The following is a 17,332-nucleotide window of genomic DNA, read 5'->3' on the forward strand; positions in this document are numbered from 1 at the left end:
ACTTGGAGAGAAAGTTGGTTGAAATTTGTCAAAATAGCAAATGACCATTAGAGCATCATTGCTATAATTTGACAAAATAACACTATTCATTGCCAAATTATAGCAATAGCAATGACAAAATAGCAACAATGGTTGGAGATGCTCTAAGTTTCAACTTTTATTATATCATTATGAGTAAATTTAAGAGTTATATTTTAAAATTTTCTAACATTTTTTTAATTATAATTGTCCAATTTACTATATTTTTTTTCTCTTATATTTGTAAATCAATCCTCGTACACCAAATAAAAAAATAATAATAATTATATATAATTCATTTATATTTTTTTTTTATATTTGTAAATCTATCCTCGTACCAAATAGCAAAAAATAATAATAATTATATATAATTCAATTTTTACAAAAAATAAAAAAATTTACAAAAATAATGTGAATCATTTTTGGTAAATAGAAAATCATTTTAATAAAAAAGTTTCTTTGTCTATCATTGCTCCAAATGTATTGCCACCGGATGCATTGACACTAAGTCTTGGTTTATCATTTTTATTTTTATTTTTATTTTTAAAGGATCATCCTACTTGGTAAGGGAGTATGCTCCTCTCCTTACTAATTAGGGTTTAAATTCCCTACTACTCAAGTAAAAGTCTAACGGTTTAGGTGGAACAGCTACTATGAAGCATGGGTACTTTGAAAAACTTTCCGTACTCGTACCAGGTACTTACCGGCGTACCGTACCTCGTATAGTACTTCTGCATACGTACTGGGGTACACGAAACACGTGCTCAAATTTTCTTTTCTTAATTTTTGATGTACTCAGTATTAGGGGTGAGCAGGGGATATACCGATCTGCTAAAACCAACCAAACCGATCCGTTGCATTTTGAATGGATGCGTGATGATGAGCGGATGGTTGCGGATTGATTTTCTCCAATCGGCCAATCTGGTGAACGGATGACGGATTTGAGATTCCTTTGACTGCAACCGAACCGCCAAACCGCGAGCACCCCTCCTAGTAATTTATAAGACTTTGTGTTTTCAGTTTGTTTAAATATTCTATTTGTGTTTTCAATTAAAAAAGAGGTTAAATATTCTGTTAAAAAAAAGTTTTCAACTTGAATATCTTTTTTGAATTAAAAAAAATAAACGTATTATTTATTTATATTTTTTGGTTTTTAAATCTATCTCTAAAAATAATAAATAGAAAATATGATATATGATATATACTGGTTGGTTTTTGTTTTCAAAAACAGATATAGATGTAACAATACAGAGACATACAATCTCTACTACTGCTATGTTCATGGTTTTGGTGGTTTGAATTATTTTTATATGTTAAGAACCACACAATGTAATACTTTATATGGATGAGACATACTGTGATTGTAATATGTGGATGAGGCATACTGTAATTGTGATATTCTAAAGTTTCAAACTTTCTTTCTTTGGATGAGGCATGCATGATTGTAATATTTTTTTAAGTCATTGACTATAATACTTTTTTTTTTTTTTTTTTTGAGGAAGTGTACAAGTTGAATTATGTTGAAAATTTATAAAATTTTAAGCCGTCAAACCGATTCGCATCCATCCGCCAATCCGCTCAATCCACATTCGCCGGATTGGCGGACGGATGCGGATTGATTTTCTCCAATCCGTCAATCTAGCAGAGGGATGGTGGATTGGAGGTTCCGTGGCCGCAACCGACCCTCGCCTACCCCTACCCAATATATATTCAAGTCATACCGTACCTCAGTTGAAACAATATTTTCCTTCTACTACAAAGATAAAACTCATTTCACTAGATTTCTTTTTTATTTTTTATTTTATACTTAGCATGATTTTAAAATTAAGCTATAGTTTGTAAGTTATTTAATATATTGACATTTAATTTTGATTTATACTTTTATTTTTGGCATTAAACGTTAAATATAGGTTGAACCTTAACAAATTAAACCATTTAATTAATTTTTACATTCTTCTAAATTAAAAATAAATATTTTTTTACAAGTGTACCAAACTGTACCCGTACCCGTACTTCATAGAACGGCTAGCTTCCCTAATTTGACTTGTAAGGATAGATCCTAAGGAGCCTTGGAAATATTCTGGATATCAAAAAAAAAAAAATTCATTTTTTTGGGATGCACTAATGTTTTAGTGCTTGATATTGATAATATCTTTTTTAATTAAATTTTTTCAAAATTTTCCGAAAAAGTGGAGAGGAGGGAAATTGACACCATATTTCCCGAGAAAGTGCGGAGCAAAAGAGAAAAAGATAATCAAAAGTGGAGTCAACAGTCAAGCCATTCAATTCATTTCATACCTTGGTCACTTCTCATTCCAAGCACTTACTCAGAAAACAAAGCCATCAAAATCTTTTTGACCCACTCGTTCTTCTCTTCACCTGGAAACGTGAATTCTCTTTGACGGAGTTTAGGACTATTTTGGGGAGTTGACTTTTAGTTATTTTTTTGGTTTGTAACAAAAGTTAAAAGTTGATTTTTTGTGTCTTTTTTTTTTTTTCATTTGGGAAGTTGATTTTTAGCCAACGGTGAAATTACAATTTTACTTTCATGGGTCAAAATGTGTTACATAGGTGAAGTTGTAAATATTTTAAATAAATAGGGATAGTTTGGTCATTTTATTATGATTTGACATTATAAACAAACATTAATAAAAAAAGTCAAAAAATCACTTTTTACCAACTTCTCAAATTATTTGTCTAAAAAAGCTAAAAGCTTGATTAAAAGTCAAAAAATTACTTTTTACCATCTTTTCAAAATAAGCCTTACTATAAGGCTGCGTTTAGTTTGTGAATTTTGAGAGAAATTTGTTAAAATATATATATATATATATAATATAATTATATTTTATTTATATTTTACGTATTTTTTTTATTCTCATTTTTAAATCCCTCTCGGTAACATGAACCAAACCCAACTTAAAATTTTAATGGTTCAACAATGATTCATCCCACTAAAAACATCACCACTAATAGCACTAATGCATTAAAAAAGTAAAAAAAAAAAAATACAATTCCAAGACCAAAACATCACATCATTAATGGCGGGACCCACTACCACCTAATTAGTGAGAGCACTAATTAGTGCTCCCAAGCATTTTTCTTTAATGGTTAGCAATCTCGCGCCAATAATTGCATACCACATCACACATAATTGAAGGAAAGTAAAGATTCTCTCCGTAAATTGCTTACTTGACTTCTATTTGTTGGGTCATTGAATTTACTTTTGGGCTCAATTTCAATGATTCGAACCGTTCACATTTTAAAATTTATCATGTACATTATAATTGTAAAAAATTAAATTGATCGAATATCGGAAGAATTAAAAACTGTTTATTAAAAAAATTTAATAAACAGTTTTATTGTTTTAATAAAATTTTTAGATTACGTGGTTTTTGATATCCAATCGATTTGATTTTTTACAGGTATTATGTACATGATAAATTTTAAAATGTAAACGGTTCAAATCATCAAAATTAGATCTAAAAATGGACTTAATGACCCATCAAATGCAGAGTCAAGTAGGCAATTCAAGGAGGGATCCTTACTCGAAAATAAACGACTTGACTGACCACAGACGACAAAAAAGAGAAATTTAAATCTATGGAATCCATTACAACCCAATCCATCCTGTACCTCTGAGTAGGGGTGGGCGTGGGTCGGTTGCGGCCACGAAACCTCCAATCCGCCATCCGTCCTCCAGATTGGCGGATTGAAGAAAATCAATCCGCATCCGTCCGCCAATCGGCGGATGTGGATTGAGCGGATTGGCGGTTTGGCGGATGGATGCGAATCGGTTTGGTGGTTTAAAATTTTATAAATTTTCAACATAATTCAACTTGTGCACTTCCTTAAAAAAAAAAAGAAAAAAAAAAGTATTATAGTCAATGACTTAAAAAAGTATTACAATCACTGTATGCCTTATCCAAAGAAAGAAAGTTTGAAACTTTAGAATATCACGATCACTGTATGCTTCATCCACATATTACAATCACAGCATGATTCATCCCTATAAAGTATTACAATCTGTGATTCTTAAAATATAATAACAATTCAAACCACCAAAACCATAAACAGAGCAGTAGTAGAGATTGAATGTCTCTATATTGCTACATCTACATATGTTTTTGAAAACAAAAACCAACCAGCATATATCATATTTTTTATTTATTATTTTTAGAGTTAGATTTAAAAACTAAAAAATATAGATGAATAATACGTTTATTTTTTTCAATTCAAAAATATATTCAAGTTGAAAACTTTTTTTCAACAGAATATTTAAACTCTTTTTCAATTGAAAACACAAACATAATATTTAAACAAATTGAAAATACAAAGTCTTATAAATTACTACAGGTGCTCGCGATTTGGCGGTTTGGCGGTTCGGTTGCGGCCAAAAAATCTTAAATCCGTCATCCGTCCGCCAAATTGGCGGATTGGAGAAAATCAATCCGCAACCGTCCGCTCATCATCACGCATCCGTCCAAAATGTGACGGATCGGTTCGGTTCGGTCGGTTTTGGCGGATCGGTATATCCGCTGCTCACCCCTACCTCTGAGTTAGGTCATGTTAAAATCCACCCACTACACCACTACCACCTCACCTACTCCACTAAACCTAACCCACTACACCACTATCACCTCCACTTCACCTACTCCACTAAACCTAACCCACTACACCACTACCACCTCACCTACTCCACTAAACCTAACCCACTACACCACTACCACCTCCACTTCACCTACTCCACCTACCACCTACTACCACATACTCTTCTATATATAGGAATCATTGTAACATTCAATAAATACATCAATCAATAATACAATCAATTTATTCTCTCTCTCTTTTCCTATACATTAATTCTAATATTTGTTTCTCTCTCTCTTTTCCTATACATTAATTCTAACATGGTATCAGAGCAAGGTTAAAGATCTTGGTGTTCTTCGCCTTCCGGCGGGCGGCAACCTTGCCTTGACCGCCCGCCGGAGCTCAACCAATTCAAACCTCCCTCTCCCTCTTGGCACATCACTTTCTCTCTCTACAAATTTCTCCGTCCGTTTATCTCTCTACCCCTTTGTCTCTCTAAGTTTTAGGGTTTTGAGTGTGAGAGAGATGGGGCAACAGTCTTTGATCTACAGCTTCGTGGCTAGAGGAACAGTGGTTCTCGCCGAATTCACCGAATTCACTGGAAATTTCACGAGCATCGCTTCTCAGTGCCTCCAGAAACTCCCTTCCTCCAACAACAAGTTCACCTACAACTGCGATGGCCACACCTTCAACTATCTCGTCGAAGACGGCTTCACTTATTGTGTCGTCGCTGTGGAATCTGCTGGCAGACAGATTCCAATGGCATTTCTTGAACGAGTTAAGGAGGATTTCACCAAGAGATATGGTGGTGGAAAAGCTGCAACTGCTGCTGCTAATAGCCTGAATAGGGAGTTTGGACCCAAACTTAAGGAGCAGATACAGTACTGTGTGGATCATCCAGAGGAGATCAGCAAGCTTTCCAAAGTAAAGGCTCAGGTTTCAGAAGTCAAAGGAGTGATGATGGAAAATATTGAGAAGGTTTTGGATCGTGGAGAGAAGATTGAGCTTCTAGTGGATAAAACAGAGAACCTTCGCTCTCAGGCACAAGACTTCAGGACCCAGGGTACCCAAATGAGGAGGAAAATGTGGTTACAGAATATGAAGATAAAGCTTATAGTTCTTGGTATCCTCATTGCCTTAATTTTGATCATAGTTTAATTATGCGTGGGCCAACCTTCTCCACTCATTTATTTTATTATTATTTTTTACAAATCCATACCCACTCTAATTCATACCTCCTCACTTTTTAAAACGCATGCTGATTCACGCTACCCCTACTTTACCTTTATTTATTTTATTTTATCAAAAAAAAAAAATAAAAATAAAAAAATAAAAAAATACCAAACCCATTGCAGGTTTTCACCAAAACCGTGGGCCAAGAAACTCACGTGAACCAATTTTTTTTTCCCTCACTCTCTCGTTTTGATTTCACATATCTTCTTATTATTTCTTTCTTTTTTTTTTCTTTTTCTTTCATTTTATTTTTTCATCTTTTTTTCCCTTATTTTTTTTTTTTGCACAAAAAAAAAAAAAAAAAGGGAAGAAGACGAACTGCACACCAAACTCATTTTATTCATGTCGGGGCTCACCCCGATCACCATTTTACACAAAAAAAAAAAAAAAAAAAAACACAAAACAAAACAAAACCAACACAAATCGGAACAGTGGCATTTTTCTTCTCTACTCTGCCGCTGGTCTCTTCTTCTTGCCTCCGTCCTGGGCGGCCCTTGACGGTGTTGCCTCCGTGTTTCCCACTCCACTGGGCACGATCACTACTCCCTGCTCCTCCACTGCAGCATATGGCGGCCCTCCAAATCGGAACATAACGGTGGCCTTCCGCTTCAGCTCCTTATTTTCCGCCTTTAGGACACTCATCTCTGCTCGCGCATCCTTATACATGCGCTGGAGCAGAGCCAGTTGGGCGTTTAACTGCTGCACCTCATTTGTCCTACTCTGCAGCCGGTTCGACAAATTTGTAACCGCAGTCATGGTTTCCACACATGACTTCAATGTATACTGATTGGCCTCCACATCCGACTGCACTGCCATTCTTTGCTCCACAGACCGCATAGGAAAGTTCAACGGAGCAAACTCCGGGGCGCTTGGTTGAGGTTCCAGTGCCACCGCACCAGTTATCTCTCTTGTTGACTCGTTGAGGTTGGGAAAGAGAGTGAGCAGACCACGGGAAGATGAGGCCATGTTCTGGGTAGTTGAACGGGAAGAAGAGGCCATGTTTTTTGGGTTGCTGAGTGTTTCCGAGAAGGGTTGGATACAGAGTATTTACAGATTGTTTCAGAATGACAAGTTCAGAGGTTTCAGTCTGGTTTGGTTTCCACCGCCTCCGCATTGGTTTATATCGACATTGACGACGTGGCCGACACGCCACTATGTCGCTCACGTGCCTCGCCGCGTCTCCGGCTCACCTTTTGATGGCTCGACGCTTTCTGTCGGGCACGCCTTTTGATGAAGTGGGCGCGCCTTTTGAGGGCGCGACTTTTGAGGGCTCACTATATATATCCATATATATATATATATTTGGGCAGCCTATATACACCATCATACAGTGTATTTTTTAAGGGTCCGACAAGACTCTGTAAACTGTCCCGACATTGATTCCGGTTAGCTCCTTTATGGGTCCGACAAGACTCTGTAAACTGTCCCGACATTGATTCCGGTTAGCTCCTTCATGGGTCCGACAAGACTTTGTAAACTGTCCCGACATTGATTCCGGTTAGTTTCTACAAGGGTCCGACAAGACTCTGTAAACTGTCCCGACATTGCTTCCGGTTAGTTTCTACAAGGGTCCAGCAAGACTCCGTAAACTGTCACAACAACTGTCACAACATTGTCTGCTACAACGGTCCGACATGACCCCATAAACTGTCTTCTATATCGGTCTGACACAACCATCCAGTGTCCTCTACAACGTTATGACACTACCATACAGTGTCTTCACCAATGGTCTGACACGACCATACAGTGTCTCCTATCCTCTTTTATTTTTATGTATTTTCTTGTTTTGTTACTCTCTCCAAACTCAAGTTGGTTAGTTCCTATCCCCCTTGAGTTTGCGGGGGGCTGTTAAAATCCACCCACTACACCACTACCACCTCACCTACTCCACTAAACCTAACCCACTACACCACTATCACCTCCACTTCACCTACTCCACTAAACCTAACCCACTACACCACTACCACCTCACCTACTCCACTAAACCTAACCCACTACACCACTACCACCTCCACTTCACCTACTCCACCTACCACCTACTACCACCTACTCTTCTATATATAGGAATCATTGTAACATTCAATAAATACATCAATCAATAATACAATCAATTTATTCTCTCTCTCTTTTCCTATACATTAATTATAATATTTGTTTCTCTCTCTCTTTTCCTATACATTAATTCTAACAGGTCATTTCATATCAAAGGATTGTATTTGATGAATCAGGATTCCTTCCTTACAGTTTTTAGTTGTTGGATTATTGGGCTCATTTTAGCTCAATTTTGATAATCCGAACCGTTCATATTTTAAGATTTATTCAGTATATCATACCTGTAAAAAATCAAGTTGATCGGATATCCGAAAGCATGTGTTCGGAAAACTCGAACTAAAAACTATTTTTTTAAAGAATTTACTAAACAGTTTTCCAAACATATATTTTCTGATATCCGATCAACTTGATTTTTTATAAGTATGATATACTGAACAAATCTTAAAATATGAATGATTCAGATTATCAAAATTGAACCTAAAAGCGGGCTCAATAACCCAACAAGTAAAAAATACAAAGAAGAGATCTTGATTCGTATTTGATTTTACAAATTGATTCGATATACACTTATACTGTGTTTGGTTGGAGGATTTTGGGAGGGATTTGGAAAGGGAAAAGGAAAAAATGTGTGAAACTATGTGAAATTTAGACATATTTTATTCTCATTTCACATACCTTTTTCATTTCCCTTTCCAAATCCATCTTCAAATCCCCCAACCAAACACAGCATTAGAAAAATTGCTCCTCAAAGGCCTAGACTCATTCAAGTCACCAAACACAAGAAATTTTAAATAACGGATTCCATCAGTGATACAATCCTCTCACTTAGACCTTGTTTGGGGTGTATTAATAAGTACACACTTTTTATCTTTTTATTTTTTTTCTATCATATTATCTCTCTACTTTTCTATATATTTTTTCGTATAAAGTTAAAAAATACACTTTTTTAGATCATTCCAAACCACCCCTTAAAGTCGGCTGGGCTAGCCATACGGAGTTATGCCTACGTTTACTAATTAAATTGATGCATGTAAAAAAAAAGGTTGCTCTTTAAATTATTTCTTTTTTTTTTTTTTTTTTTTGGCACACTTGGGTCCATTGCTTTGTTAGACTGATTTCCAAATTCCAAGTACATGATAATATTATGTTTTATATGTATTAGATAATTATCAGGTCAAATCTTGGATATCTTCAAAGGAGAGTGGGAAGTGAGGAGTAGAATAAATTAGTTCACCACCTAATATTTAAATTCACGACTTTTTATAAACGACAGAAACACTAATAATTCATAACTTTTTTTATTCAAGTGTTTTTACACATAAATGACTAAAATTTAAAGTCCCTATAAACATGTAGTCTAAGTCTTTCAGTAGTTGTAGTTAGATATAGATGAGATTCGAATTACAATTTAAATATGATTATTGTTTAGACCAAGGATCATTGCCAAGCAATTTACCGGCTGAGTCTTTCTTTTTTATATTCTTTGTTGTTGTTTAGTGATTTTCATAGCATTTTACCTAAGTCTTTCTTCTTCTTTTTTTTTTGGTCTTTGTTAAGTAATTTGCATTGTTCTTTCCATTGAATGAGAAACTTATTGCTGAACTTTTTAAGTCGTCTACCCAAAAAAACTTTTTAAGTCAAGGTCTTCTTTCATTTTATACTATTCTTACATTGTTAATTTTAATGGATGGTATACAAATATGACATTTTTATAAAACTTGAACAGAATGATACAATTCAATGGTTTTCTTTTATATAATGCTCCTAAAAACAATATGGTCAGCCTACAATAAGAAAAGCCTAATTCGCAAAAAAAAATCTTAAGTAATATACAATTGAATGAATAAAACAGAATGAAATAAAATATTATTTTTTTATTTTATTGTAGTATGATTATTATTTTTTCAATACCGAATGATGATTCTCATTACATTTTCTTATCAATTTTTTAGTAAATAAAATATGAAAATAAATATTTTGACAAAATTATCATATCATAATAAATAAAACATGATATTGGTCCTGTTTGGTAGGGTTTATTTTCAGTTTATTTCAGCTTTTAGTTTAATTTAAGCTATTTTGATGTGTTTAGTTCAGTTTAACAATACAATTTATAGTTTTTTTGTAAGTCAAAAATCAACTTATTCTTTGAGTGGGGGAGGAGAAACTTAATTTATAAATCAAAAATCAGCTTATATTCACAGTTATAAAGTATAAGCTGTTAAATTATAAGTTATAATAATTTTCTCACAGGTCTACCAAACGGCGCCATTATTAAGCCGACAAATGGGGAATGAGTTTGATTGAGAAAATCCTTGTACTCTAGGCGAACTCATTATTGACAATAACAAATGTAGGGCATGTTTGGTATTTTTTGTAAGACAAAAATTAATGATAAATGTTTGAAACTCTCATTTTTTTGAGATCTCCATAACCCTCTTTGGATTTTCACCATTGATATATGTGTAGGACTCACTTATGTATGTGTAGGGTCCACACCATCAATGGTGGAGATCCAAAGGGGTTGTAGGGGTTTCAAAAAAATGGGAGTCTCAATCATGGTTGAAAATTAATAATTAATAAGTAAAAGTTAAAAAATATCCTCAGCTTAGCCATTTAATCTTTTCTTTTATACTTAATTAGTATTGGGATCATTAATTTAAATAAGGTTTAAAAATAAAAAAATATAATATAATTATATTTTATTAACACAGTTTTAATATTATCATTAAAAAAAATTTAACCACGGAGAGGTGACTTCTGTGGTTAGACCTTAAGAAACTGAGACTGCAGAAGTCACCCTTAGGTGGTACTACACAGTAGAGCCACTTAATCATATAATGATAAGTTGCAAATTCGCATACATGAGGAAATTCGAACCCACAATCCTACACTAGATACCATTTGCCTGAGTCTGAAAGATTCGTCGTACCAATAATATATGTTGTCGCCCGAATAGCTAGCCTCGAAAAGAGTGAAACTTGAAATCTCAAGATTTATTGAGCCTCTGTTTGGCAAGTTAGTTTTCAGGCTTTTTTGGCTATTTTAGCCACAAAAAACAAAATAGGCTATTTTAGCCATAACAAACAAAACATCACATCCAACCCATAATCATTACATTCTTCTCTCACAAAAAAAGTCAAAAAAGCCAAAAAGCCAAAAAGTCCTTCCCAAACCAAGCTTTTTAGCCCAGGCTAAAATAGCCAAAAAAGCCAAAAAGCCAAAAAGCCAACCCACTTCCCAAACCAAGCCTGAGTTTTGCTACATCCTCTTATTTCATCACACTCAATTACACTTCTAATGAGATGACAAACAATTTTTAAAAAGAGAGAAAAATGTTTAAAAAAATTGATTAGTTGATATTATTTACCACCTCATTAGAAATGCAACTGAAAGGTGATGGAATGAGGAATGAGGCATTTCTTAGGTTTGTTATGGCCTTTTTTGGCAAGTTGGTTTTGGGTTATTTTTTAGCTAAATATACAAAAGATGAAATAGATTAAAATTGTCAATAAGATAAAATGTCACACCAAATCTATAATCATTTTACTTTTTTTTCTCACAAACATCACATTTAACTACAAAAAAATTCAATCATCTTTTTAAATAAAAAAATTTTAATTTAATAAAATAGTTAAAAATTAAAATTAAAAAAAAAATTAAAAAAATATTCAGGCCTGCCCAGGCTCGGCCCAAGCCCAAGTCCAAGCCTAAGCTCAGGCCGAGGCCCAACCCGTCGAAGGCTCAAATATCCTTAGGCCTAGATCTAATTTTTTGGTCTATGAACCGACTCGACCTGAATTTTGATAAAAGTCCAACCGGGAAGACATAGGCTGAGCCGAGTTTGGGCCTAGATGGGTCAAGCCGAACCGCGTCCAATTTACACCCCTGCTAATGACTAACTGTGAAAGTATCTTGTCAATAAATTAATATTTTAAAAATTTAAACAATTAAGAAAATATAATAAAATTTATAATAATATAACAATTCACAACTTAACAAATTAACAAATTATAAATTTTAGATTTTGTTTGGTAAGATGATTAAGATTACTTTAACTCATTAAAAGATAAAATAAATTAATAAAATAAAATATCACATTCAAAATATAATTATTTTATTTTATTTTTCATAAAATTATAAAAAAAAAATTAAAGTTCTTAACGAATTTGCGTGTGAAACTTGTTTAGGCAAATCGAACAATAGAAGGGTTTATGCACTTACCTTTTATTTTTGGGTAAATTACAAACACTCTTGAGATTTATTTAAATTACAAATTATCTTTTGTAATTTTAAAAATTATATTATTCTCCTAAAGTTTCTAATTTCATAACAAATATGTCATTTTATTAATAAATTATCAAGTTAATTAATAGTTTTTAATAATATTAAAATTTTATATTAATTAATAATTTAAATAGTTTTATTATTGTACAGGTGAACCGTTAAAAATTTCACATTTTTAATTAATTTTTTTAAATAAAAAATTATGACAAGGAGATATATGTAATTTTTTAAACTATAAGAGACAATTTATATTTTAAATAAATCTTAGAAAGTGTATTTGTAATCTACCCTTTATTTTTTAAGTGTTGATTGTATGTATGAAAATTACAAATAATTTTTTTTAATTAAATTAAAATAATTAAAAAATCAAACTAAAATTTTCTTTCACACCTAAAAACTTTTAAAAAAACAAACAAACAAAATGACTGAACCGTATGAACCACCCAAAAACACATTTGGACGCCAACTCAATAAAAAGGGGGCCTACCTTTATGGTCCACTAACGTGATTTCACAAAAGGTGTTTTGAAAAGACAATTAAAAATTAAAATAAGCCTCAGTTTCATACCTTTCTCTTGAGTGATTTTTGTCGGATTTTTATTGGTGAAAGACAGGTAAATATAAACTGTATTATTGTGGTGCCGTTTGATAACATTGAATGTTTAAGAAATTTTAAAAACACAAATATTTGTGGTTCATATTATATACAAATTTTATTATTTATTTATTTGTCTTTTTGTAGTTGAATTTAAAAACAAAAACTCCAGGCCCCACAATAACTTTTCAAAAGCGGCTTCAATCCACTATATAAGTACCTTCACACCACTCCATCAACGTCCACAATCAAACACCACCACCTACCTCCAACTCCTCCTCCACCACCACCACCACCACCACTCCACCACAAACAACAACAACAATAACAATGGAAACACCAACATGGGCAGCCTACGCCGCCGCATGGTTAGCAACAGCAGCCATCCTCCTCCTCTCCACCCACCTCCGCCGCCGCCGCACCCCCAAACTCAACCTCCCACCAGGCCCCAAACCCTGGCCAATAATCGGAAACCTAAACCTAATCGGCTCTCTCCCCCACCGCTCCATCCACGACCTGTCCCAAAAATACGGCCCAATCATGCACCTCCGCTTCGGCTCCTTCCCGGTGGTCGTCGGCTCCTCCGTCGACATGGCCAAAATCTTCCTCAAAACCATGGACGTAACCTTCGTTGGTCGCCCTAAAACGGCCGCCGGAAAGTACACCACCTACAACTACTCCGACATCACCTGGTCCCCTTACGGCCCTTACTGGCGCCAAGCTCGCAAAATGTGTTTAATGGAGCTTTTCAGCGCCAAACGCCTCGAATCCTTCGAATACATTCGAAACGAAGAAATGAAATCTCTCCTCACACAACTCTTTAAGTTGTCTGGCGATTCGATCCTGTTGAAACATCATTTGTCTACCGTAAGTTTGAATGTGATTAGTCGGATGGTTTTGGGGAAAAGGTACTTGGATGAAGATGAGGAGGATTCGATTGTGAGTCCCGATGAATTTAAGAAGATGTTGGATGAGTTGTTCTTGTTGAATGGGGTGTTTAATATTGGGGATTCGATTCCGTGGATCGATTTCTTAGATTTGCAAGGGTATGTGAAGAGGATGAAGGTTTTGGCGAAGAAGTTTGATAGGTTTTTGGAACATGTTCTTGATGAGCATAATGAGAGGAGGAAGGTTGAGGGAGATGAGTTTGTGGCTAAGGATATGGTGGATGTGTTATTAGAGCTTGCTGATGATCCTACTCTCGAAATCAAACTTCAGAGACATGGCGTCAAGGCTTTCACCCAGGTACATACATTCAGTTTGTTTACTTTGTTTTCTTTGTTTTTTTATTTTTTATTTTTAATATTTATTCTTTCTTGTCTATCCGTTTTTTCTTTGAAGTTAAAATTTGATAATTAAAAAATTAAAATTAAAATATTCCCCTCTTGTTTTTAAATAATTAATACTTTTTTTATTTGTTTACTGTAGTCCAAACCAATTACTCCTTCCGTCCCAAAAAGACCGGCTAAGTTTGGGTAGATGGTTTAATCCATTTTAATCACATCGGTCTAGTTTTTAGTTTAATTCTCAAAATATAACTTTTTAAAAAAAAATTTCAAAATTTTATTTGGTTGAAATTTTTTTCAAAAGATTCTCAGAATCACTTTCTCTTTGTTACACATTAATCAATTATTTTTTCTCTCTCATCTATTTTTCTTAATTATTTTTTTACACTCATCTATTCAATTATAACAAAATATCAAATTATCTCAAATTCTAAAATTATTTTCCAAATATACAATCAAACAAACTAAAAAAATTTCTAAACTCTTTTTCCAAGATTTTTTTTAAAAAATTTATCTCCCAAAAAACTAAATCAAACACAATCTCTTATATTTTTCACATATTTAAAAAAAAAAATCAAAACAAATTAAAAAATCAACTTTTAATCATTTTTTCGAAACAACCCACCATCTTTATTGCTTAAAATAGAGTTATGCTAGAGGATTCTAAATAATTTACTAAACTTTTCATATGAGTGAGACCTACATACATATGAGTTTGTGTGAATTCTACATGCACGAGAGGTTTGATAAAAAAATTAATAAATTATTTAAAATTCATAACATTTTCTCTTAAAATAATACACAATTTATATATACATTTTAAATTTAAATTTATATTTTATAAATGTAACACACATCATGAGTACTAAATAGTATAAGAGTACATGGAGCCTTGTTTTTTTATATGACGCCTTGATAAAATACATTAGTTATTATTATTATTATTATTATTATTATTATTTAAGGAAGGGAGATTTGTGTTGTCTCACTTATTAAATTTTTTTACTATATTATTAATTGGAACCATCACAAATAATATCATATGGTATTTTCATATTATTGAATAATTATTTACGAATTAATTCATTATAACACCAAATTTTTTGAAGTTTAAATTCTAATTAATTTAAAAAAAAAATTAAATGACATTTGTGCTTAGCTTGTTCTTTACCTTTTTTTTAAATTTTTTTTTTAATTCTATTTGGTGAGATATTAACGGGTTAATTAATTAAATTAATACAAATGAACTTTTTTTTTTACTACTTAATTATCTCAAGCTCCAAATCAATTTCTAAAAATTTAGTAGTAGAACCCCACTTTTCTGGTTCATTTTCTTCGGCAAATAAATGATTTATGGAAAATGTTCAAGTTTTAATTTTTAATTTTTTTTTTGTGACTTGGATGATAATTTTTTTGGACACTTGCCTAAAATGAACAACTAGCTTGTGGGGGGCTATTATAAATTTACGATAAGATTACTGTTCAAAAAAAAAGAAAAAAAAAAAGAACTTACCATAAGATTGAAGTGTTTACCAATTGACCCAATTGACTTTCATTGGTGGAAGCAACTGCGATGGTACATAAAAAAGAGTGTTTTTTTTAAAAAAAAAAAATTATTTTTAATTTTTTACTTGTGTGTAAATTACACTTTGCCCTTTTCTGGGATAAGATGGAAGAGAAAAAATGGCCAAATATAAGGGGTAAATTGTAATTAGCCTTTTTGAAAAAAAACAAATGCGGTTAGATTATAAATTTGTAAAGAGAAAATAAAAAATACACTAAACGAAACAGGCCTTGTGAATCCATTAAAGTAAAAGATTGACTGCCTGGTTTTTTAATTTTAATTTTTATTATCAATACACTTTGAGGGAAAAGAAATTAAAAGAAAAAAATGTAAACCCCAAAGAAAAAATGTACCAAAGAAGCAAATAAATTTATATATTTTTTCTCTTCTTTTTTAATAAATTATTTTACAAATTCAAGATTCCAACAACATAAAAAGAAATTTTAGAATTTATAAAAATTATTTTCTCTCTAATTAATAAAAAATCATATAAAAATAATGAGTATTTTAATAAAAAAAAAATGCCGCTTGAAAAAAATATATTATGAAAATTCAGTCAACACAATCAAACATGAGACATGCAAGTAAATTTTATAAATCAAAACAATCAATAGTGTCTCATAATTTCAATTGTAACACCGTTAATAATACTAGATTAATTTGATTCTCAGGACCTACTCGCGGGTGGAACCGAGAGCTCGGCAGTAACTGTAGAATGGGCAATCTCGGAGCTCCTGAAAAAACCCGAGATCTTCAAAAAGGCAACCGCAGAGCTAGACCGGGTCATCGGGCGAGATAGATGGGTTGAAGAAAAGGACATAGCAAACCTACCTTACATCGAAGCAATCGTCAAAGAAACAATGAGAATGCACCCGGTGGCTCCAATGCTTGTCCCCCGGCAATGCCGTGAAGATTGCAAGGTGGCCGGCTACGACATTGCCGAGGGAACGCGGATCCTCGTCAGCGTCTGGACAATCGGGCGTGACCCGGAATTATGGGATGCCCCGAATGAATTTTGCCCCGATAGGTTTATTGGAAAGGCAATTGATGTGAAAGGGCATGATTTCGAGTTGTTGCCGTTCGGGGCGGGTCGGAGGATGTGCCCGGGTTATAGTCTCGGGTTGAAAGTGATTCAGGCAAGTTTGGCAAATCTCTTACATGGGTTTACTTGGGATTTGCCAAGGAATGTGAATAGAGAGGATCTGAATATGGAGGAAATATTTGGGCTTTCGACGCCTAAGAAGTTTCCACTCATCGCCGTCGTTCAACCTCGGCTTCCACTTCATCTCTATGCTATGTGAAACAATGGTGGTTTGCTTTTGATGTTTCAAAAATATTAGTAATTACATTTTGCCAAAAGTGGGCTTGCTTGCCTTCATAGATTTGTAGTCATTTTGTAATAATGTTTAAAATGTTGTGTTTGATCCAAATATAAACTCTCTGTATTGTGTGATGTAACTTATTTTAAGTTGAAAACTTATTTCGCCATTGATACGAAAGTGTAATTTGCTTTTAAAAAATTAATTTGGATAAAAAAGAACACAATTTTTTCCCCCATCACCTAGCAGCTGCCAGCAGTAATAATAATAATGCCATGAACACAAGAACAAATGTTTAACCCAAATTTATTTTAAATTGTTGGTGATACTTACAAATAAAATATCAGAAAATACACAAAATAAAAGTTACAACAATTAATATAAGGGCTGAG

General features: G+C 33.3%; 1 protein-coding gene and 1 pseudogene across 2 annotated transcripts; both read left to right on the top strand.

Moving 5' to 3' along the window:
• The first annotated feature begins 4,834 nt into the window (after nt 1-4,834).
• On the top strand, nt 4,835-5,817 carry LOC114289409 (vesicle-associated membrane protein 721 pseudogene; annotated as a pseudogene). Its single transcript, XR_014356923.1, has one exon. The product of XR_014356923.1 is annotated as a vesicle-associated membrane protein 721 pseudogene (transcript).
• A 7,137-nt stretch (nt 5,818-12,954) lies between these two features.
• Nucleotides 12,955-17,114, top strand: LOC114307190 (trimethyltridecatetraene synthase). The gene is made up of 2 exons (XM_028252588.2): nt 12,955-14,016; nt 16,293-17,114. Exons 1-2 carry the CDS (start codon nt 13,102-13,104, stop codon nt 16,920-16,922), a joined length of 1,545 nt encoding a protein of 514 aa, XP_028108389.1. The 5' UTR covers nt 12,955-13,101; the 3' UTR covers nt 16,923-17,114.
• Nucleotides 17,115-17,332: the final 218 nt, after the last annotated feature.

This window comes from Camellia sinensis, chromosome 15 (genome assembly GCF_055761805.1).
Source record: "Camellia sinensis isolate YWXY chromosome 15, ASM5576180v1, whole genome shotgun sequence".
Taxonomy (NCBI): Eukaryota; Viridiplantae; Streptophyta; class Magnoliopsida; order Ericales; family Theaceae; genus Camellia; species Camellia sinensis.

Excerpts from the sequence above, each read along its gene's own strand:
- LOC114307190 (XM_028252588.2), top strand. The coding sequence starts at position 13,102 with ATGGAAACACCAACATGGGCAGCCTACGCCGCCGCATGGTTAGCAACA. Across the intron at positions 14,017-16,292 it reads GCGTCAAGGCTTTCACCCAG|GACCTACTCGCGGGTGGAAC; the intron begins GTACATACATTC and ends TTTGATTCTCAG.